Source organism: Rattus norvegicus, chromosome 14 (assembly GCF_021556685.1).
Source record: "Rattus norvegicus strain SHRSP/BbbUtx chromosome 14, alternate assembly SHRSP_T2T, whole genome shotgun sequence".
Taxonomy (NCBI): domain Eukaryota; kingdom Metazoa; phylum Chordata; class Mammalia; order Rodentia; family Muridae; genus Rattus; species Rattus norvegicus.
Window position 1 is genome coordinate 106,948,444 of NC_141547.1, and position 13,554 is coordinate 106,961,997.

The 13,554-nt window shown below is 42.3% G+C and overlaps 1 protein-coding gene across 6 annotated transcripts in view; it reads left to right on the forward strand.

The window, feature by feature from the left end:
* Window positions 1-600: 600 nt before the first annotated feature.
* Efemp1 (EGF-like fibulin extracellular matrix protein 1) overlaps window positions 601-13,554 on the forward strand; it is a 79,260-nt gene continuing 66,306 nt past the window's right edge. The window contains exons 1-5 of one of the 6 annotated variants that reach the window (XM_087583633.1): window positions 601-1,290; window positions 1,420-1,458; window positions 1,842-1,931; window positions 10,161-10,209; window positions 10,350-10,736. In XM_087583633.1, coding sequence (XP_087439759.1) covers window positions 1,851-1,931; window positions 10,161-10,209; window positions 10,350-10,736 — 517 coding nt within the window. In that variant the 5' untranslated portion in view covers window positions 601-1,290; window positions 1,420-1,458; window positions 1,842-1,850. 6 annotated transcript variants of the gene reach the window in all.

Here is a 13,554-nt window from a genome sequence, read left to right on the forward strand (position 1 = left end):
GTACACATGCAGCACGCACACATGCTCACATGCAACATGCGCGCGCACACACACACACACACACACACACACACACAGGGTGGGGGGAACGGCACATACCCCAGGATGGCATATATTTTGTTAGGATGAGTTCCACTTGGTCCACTCCTAACACCTAGCACCTGGTAGGCCCAGAATGCATTCATTTTCACCTTTCACCATTTGAGAAAGCAGACAGAACGCACCTCCCCTCCAAAAATAAAAATCCGAGATGAAAAATAAAGGACCAGTTCTGTTAATAGCCTTAATTTACTCTCCCAGGAATCACTTGTTGAGATAAAAAGGAATTTAAGCCATTCCTGTAGAGCCTAAAAGCTCGACGGGAGTGATATTTAGACAGCTCTTGTATCTCAAATTCCTGTGAATCAGGGGACCAAGGGGCCTACTGCAGAAGACAGCTGGGCCCCCAGACCCCAAGCCAAGAGGCGCGCCTTCCCGCATGGTTGGAAGCCTGGGCAGGGCGCTTGCGCCTCCCTCTCTCTCCTCCGCCCCCCTTCGCCCTACTTCTCCTCCCTTTCTCCTCCTCCTGTGGCTGCTGCTGCTGCCAGACCTCGCCAGTTCAGACCCACCAGACTGCCCTCCCCTGCGCACTCCTTCGCTGCCGGGGCTGGATTGCCGCGCGGCTCCCCGCAGGTAGGAGCCCCCAGCCAAGGTCGCAGAAGTGCATTGTACCGGCAGGGACTGTACCGGGAAGTGTGGTGGGTTGACCCAAGAACTGTCCCTGACTGTGCAACTGGGCAGAGAAGATGGAGGTGGAGGTGCGGGTCTGGGATAGCAATCTGTCAGTTTGTGCTAGTACTTGGGTGACATTTGTTGGGATGGGCAGAGTATGCGAGCTGATTCTCAACACAGAGAGTTTTGCTGGTGACCATGGTCTCTAGGTTCAGCGACTGATGTACTTGAAAGGCACCTGGATTGCCCAGAGGCTGGCTAAAAGTTAAAGGGCTCAGCAATTCCTGCTGGCAGGCGCCTAGTAGCTTGCATCTAAGAATGCTGAGCTCACTGCCTTGCAGACACCAGGCTAGGCACCTCAAAATTGGTACCCAGTGCTGCAAAGCGGTCTGAAGTCCGACCTTAGACAGCCTAGAGCCTATGCATAGCACATTTTGAGACCTGAGAACGATGGAACAAGGGATCAGCGACTTTGAGCTGCTGGTCTCCGAAGTCCTGAGCTTGGAAACAAAGTTGTACGTGAGCGCGCGCGGATGGAAATGGAGCTTTAAGGGTGGGGACTAGAGAAGTCACCCTGCGGTGAGTGTGAATCCCTGTAGGGTATTCTATCAGGAACTAAGAGATCGCTCTTCCAGTTTTGTTTGGGTATTTTGAACTTTTCTTAAAGGGCAATAAAGTCTGCGGCCACGTGACTGTACTGGTTTGCAGGTATCTTTTGCTGAGCTGGGCACGGAACTTCAGCTAGAGGTGAGCCTTGCATGGGCACTCTACAGTTTCCAAAAACAGACAGATGCTGCGGCCCTATTTCCACTTCCGAGGGGACAAAGGGATGGAAATGATCACATTCTCTATCCCCTTTGACTACTGTTGTTTCCTGGAGCCTAATGAGTAGTATAAACACACGCCGAACAACCCTGGTACAGGATGGTTGGAATGAAGTAATACAGTTCTGCAGTAGCTTCTTCTCCTGTCTTGCTTATTTGTTGGCTGGGGTGGGGGTGAGATAGCAGACTGGAAATTAGGTATCTTGGGCTTCCCACACTCCTTTTTTTTTGCCTGTTTCTTCACTGATAAAGTTTGGATTTTCTGTGTAGCTAATACTAAACGTCTCTTTGTCCCATTTCCCTTAGAAAATCACGATGTTGCAAACAGTTTTCCTAACTATGCTGACTCTGGCTCTGGTCAAGTCACAGGTCACGGAGGAAACCATTACATACACGGTAAGAGGTGATGGAATTGTATTGGAGTGTATTGAGTGGTAGTCTATGATACAAGACTTGACCAGTTTCTGCCAGGGTAAGTAGGCAGTACTCTGTGAAGCAAAATAAATTAAACAACACTTTAAAATGATTCAGATTTAAGATTCCTGATAAATTGCTCTGGGTCCTTTCAAAGGTGCGTTTAGCTCACCAGCTGGGGTAGGAATCAAACTAGAATGGTTTGTACAAAGCCAAAAATTGACTCTATTAAAATTCAAATCTATGTAAGCTGCATGTTTCTAACCACTCAATGAATTGATGGGTTTGAGGACTCTGGATGCCTGGGTACATTCAGATGCAATTGGTTCGTGCAGAGTAACACTCAGATCAAATAAAAGTGTATTTTATAAGTTCTCATCTGTGCCTATCCCCGTGAAGTGCTCCTTCTCGGATTCATGAAGGCTATCTATTCATGTAGGAATACTACAGATAGTTTACCTGTCACTGGGAGACAGCATTTGCTAAAGTAGATTTAAAACACACTGTGTGCATCCTGGTCTTGCAACTTCTATCTGCATCTCTGGCAATTTTCAGTCACATTTGGTCAGTTAGTTGCATCAGTATAACCAATGTTGAATAAAATATTTAAAATATCATCTGACCCCTCCCACTGCCCAAAATATACCTGACAGTAGGGGGCAAAGCAGGGCTTACCTGGCTGGGGTGAGGCCAGTTCCTCTGTGTTGTTTTCTAACTCAAGGTAAGTGTTCTCAGATGAATGACATTTGTCCCGGGTGAGCATATGGAAAACACATTTTCCCACTTCTTTCCAATTCTTAAAATTAAGTAATCCTATTCAAAAGAATGCAAATGTTTTTAGAGTAAAACTCAGAAGTGAGCTAATATCAATTACTAATAATAAACATTATCTCACTTTTGCATCATGTTATCCCTAGAATAGTATTACCCATTCAGCAGATGTTCCCTTCTGCTATTCAGAACAACTGTAAATAAAAATCAATGAGTCAAAGTATTGTGTTAATTTAACATTAAAATAAAGGAAAATTAAAACATGTGCCATTTATCTTCAAATGAGGATGTTTTGTTATTCAGGTTAAACTTACTGCCCTCTCAGTGAGCTAGGATTAAACTGTCTACTTGTAGATTCATCTAATAAAAGAGTTTACTCCTTTTCTGATACACTGTCTTGGAACTCACTATGTAGCCCAGTCTGGCCTTGAATGCATGGTCTTCTGTCTTCGTCTCCTAAGCAGATACTATTGCTTATCTCATGCCTCCTCTGTTTCCCAATCACCTACATCTTATTTGTTTTGAGTAGAAAGCATCCATTGTGGGTTAAGCCCTTCAGTTTTAGGACTGTTACTATGAAGGCCTTCCAGATATGATGCCCTTTTTGTGCTAAGAGATGACAGATTAAGTCTATTCTTTTTAAAGACTTGTATGCCCAATAACAAATGGCTAAAGGACCAGGGGTGATTCTTAATCACCTCAGTATGAGATAAGTGCCAAGATCCTGCTGATGGATGCCAGAGTGGAAGAACAGAAAGGTTATCCCCTTGACTTCAGACTGAAGAGAAGTTGGGAAACTATCTTCAGGCTAGCCTTAATAGTAGAGCCGTGTTAAATGAACCAATGCACCAATCAACATGCTAAATACCTAAGACAAACTATAAGTCTTCCGTATTTATCCTGTAAGTATTCAAATGAGCTGCCATGGTTTGAGAAAATGGTGTATATAAAACAGGCAGACTTACATTTCCCTTCCATATGAGAAGTAGGGTCCACTAACCTTCTAAGGTGTCTATAAAACAGGCAGTCTCATATTCCCCTTCCACATGAGAGATAGGGTTCACTAACCTACTATTGGACAAATACCTACATAAGCAATTCTTTCACTATCTAAAGAAGTTTATGTCATTTGTTTACTGAGACAATTCAGCCTTCTATATCAGGGAAGATATCATTGAAAACTTCAACTCTTTGAAATAACATTATCATAGATTATACAAATCACCAAAGAAAGAGAAAAGGCAGAGGTAGATAATGTCAGTGCTAATATAAAAGAGAATAACCTAAGGCTGTGTCTTGATGGAGGTTCTGGGCTCAGGTTGTTCTAAGGCAGGTCTGGAATAGCCATGAAGAAACGCCTAGGAGGTGATGTGAGACAAGTCAAGCAGATGGGAAAGGAGACCTGTGTGTGTCTGAGGCCTCCATGAGCTCATAGGTGGGAAAGCAAATCTAACCAGAATGCCTGCTTCACAAAATATGAGCAGAAGGAGTCTTGCTCCTTTCTGAGGCCAGGAAGGTGTGCATCAATATGGTAACTGTATAGATAAGAGAATTTGAAAGGAGATAAGTGGAGATACCAAAGCTGAGTCTCCTGGCTCGTACATAAGTAGTACTATGTCTCAGTTAGGTGCCCCAAAACAGTGTTAGGAAAGCTAAGAGGAATTGATATGTGGGATAACATGAGTTGAGTTTTCACCCTGGTAGGTCTCCAGCATCACTAAAACAGTTGACTTATCAGTTACCACTTCTAGTAAATGAACTTGCCTACTCCAGTTTCAGTCTCCCTTGAAGCATCTTCTTCACTATGACTTCCTCAGATGCCATATGAATTAAACTATTTCCTGAGCTTTAAGTCTCTGCAGAGGCTTATCTCCTCTAGGATGCTTCTCAGGATGTAATTGACAACCTGCATGAGTACTGTCTGAAGTGCTTATGAAGAACCAGATTCCAGGCATCCTATCTAGGTTGACAGAGTCAGATCCTTGAGAGCTAGAATCCCCTTCAAACAGCACCCCAAGTAATTCAGAGGCCCAGTACAACCTGGCCTTCAAGACAGAATCTAGTTCCTCACTCTCAATGAAAGGCTTTCTGGATTCAGCCCAGCCTGCCTTCCTGACCTCGGCCCCTACCAGAACTCATTCCCTCTTCAATAGTTTTATGACTCTGTTCATAATGATCCCCATTCCAAGAATTCCCACATCTCCCTGGGTGTGTGCATGGGGTGGAGGGAATCCTCATTCAATAAGGCTTAGTTCACTCTCTCTTTCTCTGCAAGGACTTTCTTGTCTACACAAAAGCATCTGCCACGCTGCTGATACTTCAGTACAATTTGCCCTCTACCCACATGCTCTTCTGACCCATGAGCTGCCAGCCCTAAAAATACTCAGTATGAGAATCTACTCAGTGGTTGTTCAGTGAAGAACTAGAGCTAAGGACAGAGCAGGGAGTGAAAGAGAAATTAGAATGTCAGGAAAGCTCTAAACTGAGTGAGAGTACCTAGTGTGGGTTCAAAGTGTAAAGGAGGCACTGAGGCAGATCACTCTTTTGTATAAGAAACAGACTAGAAGGTATTAATGCTACAGATGGACAGAAGGATAGCAGCATGGCAGAGGTTTTGAGGAAATTTCAGGCACTAATGCTGTAGACAGACAGACAGACAGCATGGTGGAGGCTCTCTGGCATGATCAAGGTCATGTGGCAGATTGGACAACGTTCATTATGCAGGACAGGTTTCATCAGGCAGGGGCTGCGAGGCCATGTGGGTGATGAGCGCATAGTACACACACAGTATATAGTACTGTAGTCAAGCTGGCTCTGTTTCATGGGCAGCAGGGGAGGAGAGAAAGTCTTGAATTTTGCAGAAGAAATGTGATATTAAGGGTAGAATATTGAGAATGGGGTGGACGAACATTTAACTTATGTGTAACTATCATATAGGGTGTGTCCTCAGTAGCCCCTGATTGCTTTGAGTCTGTTAGCCTAAGGTCTGTATATAGAATGAACTATGATACATACATAGGGCACAAGGAGACACAGTTACAGAGGCAGCAGCTAGTCTGGGTTCTAATATTCTCAGCCTTTTTACTTATATAAAAGGAATTGAGAGAATAACCTTATGTAGAGGGAGTTGAGATACTAGGCACCATCTGGCATCTGCTGCTGACTGGTGGGGTATCATGGGGTTAGAGAGACTAAAAGATCCCCTGACAAAACTTTGGTCTTGGGTTTGTCGATATTCACTGCTGACATCCTGACAACACAGACATTACTTCTGAAGTTATAGTGGCACAGGTATAACTTTTGAGGGAATGCGAAAAATATCATTCCATGTGTCACACTGCCAGGGAGGTTATTTTTTTAGAATCTGATGAAATTCAGGCCGAATAGTTAGGAAGATGAGTCTTTTGGAGAGAGAGAAGTGATTACCAAAGTTATGGAGGAAGAAATTCCCGGACCATATTAACCAATTAGCCATTATGACCTGCTCTGCTTTTTGTCCTATCCGCTATATCTATTGTAACAGCAGTACTATGTCTCATATTAATATAATCAAAAACATAGTACATCTTGAAGTAAAGCTACCAAATGAAGGAAACAGTTGTTCTAGTGTATTCCAGAAAGGGTAATTTTGAACGTTTAGTTATTTCCAACTGTAGTAGATTGAATCAAGGCAGAAGAGTAGTAATCTAGGTGGCTGGACTCAGTTAATACTTTTCTTCTTTATCTTTTTTTTAATTTGAAAAAGTTAAAGTTTGGCTCGAAGAATTTGGATTACATGATAGGAATCCTACAAATACAGTTTCTTTGGAAGATTTAAAATAAATTTTGACCTATTTCGAATTAGGTTTCTTTAATCTTTTTCAAAGACAGTGAAAATATTTGAGATTTTTAAAGATGTGAACTTTGTACAAGTAGGGTAGGGAGTCTGAGTAAACAGTTATATCAAAATCATGATCAAATGAAGGGCCCAGTGTAATCTTAACCTACAGCCTTAGTTCTAGGACTGTATCAAGCTAAACTTCAAGTATCTTCTACATACAACAAATTAAGAAGTGTGATGCTTACCTCCAGGTTAGGCGGGAGGGGTCTTCTTTTGACTACTGAGATCATCTGATTGTCCTTGATTCCCACACTTTGCATGGACTTACAGTGGAAACACATTTATTAGTGGTGGTTGCTTGTTTAATTAATTATCCATCTAGAAAACTGAGGGTCATAGCTACAGTGAAATTGCATAAAGGACTCAATTTGTAAATAGATTTAGTTGTCTGTCTATCAGAATAAGCCCCAAGGGTTGCCCTCCAACTTCCAGATATGAGCCATGGCACATTTAAGCCCACATACATACACATTAAAATTAATTAAATAAATCCCTAATCTAGCTTTTATAAAGATTTTATTAAGATAAATATTTATTTATCTTATTTTATTAAGATAAAATCAATATTTAAGGAAGCTAAAGGCTTGGGAGATGGCTCAGGCATTAAGCATTTCCTATGCAAATGTAAACACAACAGTTTGGATCTCTACATGAGTGCTGGGCAAACATGGCAGTCTATCTGTAATTCTAGCCTTGGGAAGGAAGTGCTCAGAGATTCACCAGTGCAAGCTGGCTAGTGAGACTACCCATATCAGGGAGCTCTGGGTTTGATTGATAGATTCTGCCTTATTAAATATAGTAGAAACATAAATTAGATGATGCCTGGCATCAACATCAGGCCCCCACATACATGTATGCATACACCTACATACACCTACAGGTGTGCAACTTAAGACACATACATGCATTCCACACACACAGGTGGAATGAAAAATAGAAAAATGCTCAAGGAAAACATATTGCTGTAATTAGAGAAAGACATACAAAGAGAGAGAGAGAGAGAGAGAGAGAGAGAGAGAGAGAGAGAGAGAGAGAGAGAGAGAGAGAACTAGGCATTGATTTTAGTTTAATGCTTGGAATTTTGAGCATAGTTAAGTTTTAACTATATTATGAGTGTCCTTTATAAATTTTCCATAAAAAATCATTTTTGTCTAAAGGCATTACCCCATTTTTCATCTTCATTACCAACTATACATGTTATACACATAACTTTTAAATCTCCTTTTTAATCTAAAGGCGTTTTAGGTCTAACTTTTAATAAAATCTCAAAAGCAAGTATCTCTTAAATGAAAACTTAAGAAATCATATTTGAAACAGAAAACATGTACATTGTAATCTGAGTATCTGTCGTAAGTACAGATAACATGGTGATCTCCATAAGCCCACTATGAAGGAGAAATTACATTTATTATGTAACCAAGCACAGGGGTCATTCAGAAATGCCCCCTGTGGGTTCTATTTAAATTTTCCCTTGGAATATAGAAAATCAGAGAAAGATAACTTACATGCATGTGACACTTATGAACACAAGCAAGAAAAATCGGTAGTGTATAAATAAAATGCCAACACACTGAAGTTACCTGGTTACATTTAATCACAGAGAGAGGAAAAGCAGAGATTGAAGTTCTGTGTCTGAGCAGACTGCTGTAGAACATACCTGTGGCTACGAGCTGCAGGAGACCAAAGGGGTGTGGGCAGGATCCAGACCTTGTGTCTCAGGTTTATAGTTCCTGGAGACTGGAAGGGAAAAGGAAGGTGGGAAGAGAATCTAGAGAATATGGACAACGTTTAGGAGCCTGTTGATTGTCGAGTTGCCAGTAAACCAGCAACAGTTGGTTCTGCCCAATTCCTCAGCAACTCTGGAGGGAAATCCTGGTGGGCCCCACACGTGGAGAACAAAGGCCTTGGAGTAATTGCTCATATGGGAAGTGGGAAACAGAGGGAAGTGGGAAGAATGTACTGAGAAGCCCTCAGAGCAAAGGACATGGCAGCAGAGACGGGACAGAAGTGCCAGGATGGAGGAGGGGCCAGGAAAGAGACTATGGTGACAGCGTTATAGGAAAGACAGGCCCTGTTCTCACAATGGTCAGAGCAGAGAGCCTGGCTACAAAGGAAGCAGATCTGTTATCTCCCACAGTGAAAAACTGTCATTCTCAGCCAGAAAAAGAGGTTTTGAGAGTAGACTTTCAGCAGAATGATTTCAAAGGAAGTATAGATTGTCAGAGAGGGAGTTCCTGAAGTATACAAGGGATCAGATAACAGAAGTCTCTTAACTACTTATCATTGCACTGTATGAAGTTACCTGAGTCTGGAAGAACTTTGAAATAAATATTTCTCCATTAAGAGGCTTTCAGAAAGTTTATCAGGTCCAGTGGACACCAGCATCCTAGTAACCCTTCAACTTCCTTCTGGAGGTACAACAGATGTCTTAAGGAGTAAAAACAAAGCAGAAAATAAGTCTCTTTAGACTCAGCTGTTTTAGGGCCAGGGAGTCCAATATAAACTCAGGGAACATCTGACCCAGAGCCAAAGTTTTAAACAGAAGTCAACAGACAGAGTCCCTGGAGAACCCAAACCCCTCACCAATGGAGAATAGAGAGTGTTGGGATGGAGAAATCACAGCAATGGGATCCTCAAAGGATGCTCTGTTTCCATGGTACCTCCTTCTGAGTCACAGAACTGCTATAAATGTTCTAATCTTTGAGGTTCAAAGAGAAATACTGAGATAATTAGGAGGAGAGAGGTTATCAGGCAGACATAGCAGGTCCAGGGCTCTAAAATTTCAGGGCCCAGGGCATATAAGTAGCATTTGGGGGACCTCAGGAAAGCTCAGACCCACATGGCAGAGTGAGGGTGGTTCCTTCAGATAGGTTTCAGAGGAAGAAGAAAGTTTCCAGGCCAAGCAGTTGATGAGTAGTGCACAGTGCAGTCAAGCTGTCAGGGTGCCTCTCATTCCTACAAGGCAGTGCCAGAGGAAGAGCATTGCATTATGTTTTGGGAAAAGAATGTATGAACTAGAAGCTATGGAGAGCATTCAGTTAATTTCTGTCTTTCATGTGGTAATATCCTAGTGACCCCTGACAAGTTGGACTGCCTTAGCCTGAGGATGGAGAGAGGAACAGCTACCGACCACTGGCAGGACCTGAGTAGCAGTGAGCTGGGTTCCAATGCTCCAGTGCTCAGGAAGATTTAGAGAAGATGCAAGAACTCAGGACGGGAGAAGATAGGGAGCCCAGCTAGTCTTTTTTCAGTATTTGTTTTTGTAAAATTTAAAAAGTAAATGAGAGAAATAAAATAATCAATCAGAAATACTAGACCAGTCTCAAGAAAGAACTCCAAAAGGATAGTGGTGGACACACCAAGGATTTAGGCCAGTGAAAAGACGATAAGGGACCCCTGAGCTTTTAAGACAGACTTGTCTCCAAGGGAAGGATGTGGAACTGACCACCCAGCTCATTTCCCTCGGATTCCAACCCTCAGAATAAAGCTCTTATGATAGATAGCCTCTTAGGGAAGTCACTCGTTGTCTCCTGGTCCCATGTTTGACATTTTCTTTTCAGCAATGCACCGATGGATATGAATGGGACCCTGTAAGACAGCAGTGCAAAGGTAAGTTTGCTTCTAAGGCTTCCTATCCAAAAGCAGTCCCCTGTGTCCATCTCACAGGGTCCTCTTCTCTTTATCCATGTGTGGTATACCACTCTCTACCCTCTGAGAAGACTGCTGACTTATTTTATTACTGACCACAGATATTGATGAGTGTGACATTGTACCAGATGCTTGCAAAGGTGGAATGAAATGTGTCAACCACTATGGAGGATACCTCTGCCTTCCTAAAACAGCCCAAATTATTGTCAATAACGAACAGCCTCAGCAAGAAACACCAGCTGCCGAAGCATCGTCGGGTGCTGCCACTGGGACCATAGCTGCCAGGAGCATGGCTACCAGTGGTGTGATCCCTGGGGGTGGCTTCATAGCCAGTGCTACTGCAGTTGCTGGTCCTGAAGTTCAGACAGGCCGAAATAACTTCGTCATTCGGAGGAACCCGGCTGACCCTCAGCGCATCCCTTCCAACCCTTCCCACCGGATCCAGTGTGCAGCAGGCTATGAACAGAGTGAGCATAATGTGTGCCAAGGTGAGCATGGCTTGTATTGACAAGGAAGTTCTTGCCCAAGCGCACCTCCTGGTGAGGGTGCAATAGCTTGCATTTATCAAGGGCTTTCCACACAGAACATGGTGCTAAGTGTTTTGTCTGCAGTAGCATATTTCACTGTCAAAATAATCCTAAAAAGTGTGCGCCACTGGATGTCATTATTTTACAAATGAGGAAGCTATGCATCAGAAAATTCATCAGTAGTTCCCAACCTCAGCTGCTCTATTTATAATCCCTCATGAGCCTTTTAAAGCTTCTTAGGGTCCAAACTACACCCTAGCACAATTAAATAACACTCCAGAGGATGAATTCTAGGTATCAGTGTTTCTTAAAACTCCCAGGGTGGTTCCAGTATGCAGCCAAGTTTGAGAACTGGAGGTCATACAGGTGTTAAGGACAGAGCTGACTTTTACCCTGGAGCAGGGGTTGCCAGAGTCATAGCTGTCAGTAGAGGTGTTGGGTGGTTTGTTTGGAACTTGAAATTGTGCTTTCAACCCACTCTATAAATGTCCCCTCTTGGTTTCTCAAACTTCTTTGTTGTTGGAGTTGCCACTAACTTAATTTCATCACTCCAAAGTAAAGAAAAACGGTTCTGACTTCACTTCAAAGAGTGGCTCTGTGTTCACATGGCTGTTTCTTTTAAAGTTCCCATTTCAGCACATTTTACTTCTATCACTTGCACCATGGCTCATCTGCCTGGGCCTTTCTGTTTATTTTCACAGGGTACACATAACTGTGTATTCTAGAAACAGCTGCAGACTCATGTGAGCAAAGCGATAAGAATCTTGGCCTTTGAAGACATGTGAGGTATTAGCTAACTAGACTGCGCTAAGGGACTGTTTGCATTTTTTTCTTGACAAATCCTCTAAGAACTGCTGGTGTGGTGATTCTTTTATTGAGAAAGGGTTATAGGAGATCTCAGACTGTTTTCACATGCTAGGGGCTGAGTGGGTAGTCCCTCATAGAATGGGCAGTCTGGCATCACCATACACACTAAGCAATGGGCGGGGTCTAGGAGCTCTGCTTTTCTGACTGGTCATGAATGAGGTCATGAATACCTCAAGGGTTAGGGGAACAATTCAGAGCTTTGTTCTATCCTCAGTATAGAGATAGGAGCTTTTAAATGGCATCTCAGTGAACTGAGGAAACCGGCCATGCTCTGTTTTTTATTATTTAATATTCTGTGGGCAAATTTTAAGTCGCCCCACATAAAGAGCTTACCCATGCTGCGACGGTGTCACCTTTCAGAGGATCATCAGAACAGCATCTGTTTTGTGTTAATGTCATGAACCAGGATCCCAGGATTGATGGTGAATGTGCTATCATCTGCTTGATATTCTGGTATCTAATTTAGGATTTTGACAAGGAAATAAAATGATGAGGTTATATGAGAATTATATGTATTTGGATGAATACTGGTGAAAAATACCTTAAATTTATTTCACATATATCATCTTTTAGTTCAGCTATTTAAATAGTTTGCTTAAGGTTTGATGGTCTTTTATTATGAGATAAAAAAGATTTTATGAATTTATTTAGGTTTTTACATTTTAAATTATTATTAGCCCTTTAGGTATTGAATACTTTAGGAGTACTTGAAGAAAAAAGGAACAGATAAAGAACTGATTACTTCCAAAGTTGTTCATGATCCATCTCTGGCACCTCTGGCTGAATCCAGGAACAATGCCTAAAACTGAATGAAGAAGTTCTAGAATAAAATATATTTAAGGCACAGGTTGGGTGTATTAGAAATATACTGTAAATGCTGAAAGTGAAATCTGATTTAACTTTCCTTTAAAATATTTGGACGCATTGCCCGTAGTTCTATGTCTAGGGTGGCACCTCGTGAAACCTCTGTCCTTCCATATTAACATGCCCACTTATATTGCAATGTTCCAGCCTTGTTTATTAGGCCATTTGTAGGAGAGACTAAAGCAGATAACCTGGTGTTCTGGTTCTAACGATCTTTTCGCCGCATCTACCGCTGGAGCTGTAAGAGATGTGTAATAGATGTATCCACCAGGCCTGGGCTCACCACAATCTGTTGATCGCTGCACTGTGTCCAGATGTGGTTTTCTGTGATGGTCTCCATTTATTATAAAGAAAGACTTCTACACTTACCTGTGGGTGTAAGAGTTGTTTTGAACGTAGGAAGGAATTGTGCTGGTCTAACAAAGTGGTGGTAGTTAACTCTTTTCTAATACCCATGACACCACTAGCCCTGGAAAGCTGGCTAGGTTTACAGTATTGACATATCTTTCCTCCTTTTTAGTGGACTTAAGTCCAATTAAACAGCTTCTGGTTACTACCAACACTCAAGCACCGCATATTGTGCCTTAGGAACACATTTCTAGGCTGATCCTTGTCATGGTTCATAGGTGTTGCATCTGAGTAGGACTGTTTAATTGCTTCCTTTTCTTTGAAACTTGCATAGTGTTTTCTGGTACTATGGAAGCTAGACCACAGTAAAGAGGCTTTCTGGCCAGCTCCAACTCCAATCATCTTGGTTGTGTTTTCTAATTAATTGTGTGGTGTCTTCAGCAATAGGGACCACCCTCAACCGCTGAGAGGCAACCCATGACTACATTAATATTCTATATATTTAGACAGTCACTTGGACTACCCTGACTACCATTCAAAAGGAGGATTTTCATGTCCTGTACTGAGGTTCTTGTTAGCTTGTGATTCTGGTCAGGAGCACTACAGCCTGAGTGCTTTTACTTCCTTTAAGACAAACACACACACACACACACACACACACACATACAGGGAGAGAGAGAGAGACAGAGAGACAGAGAGA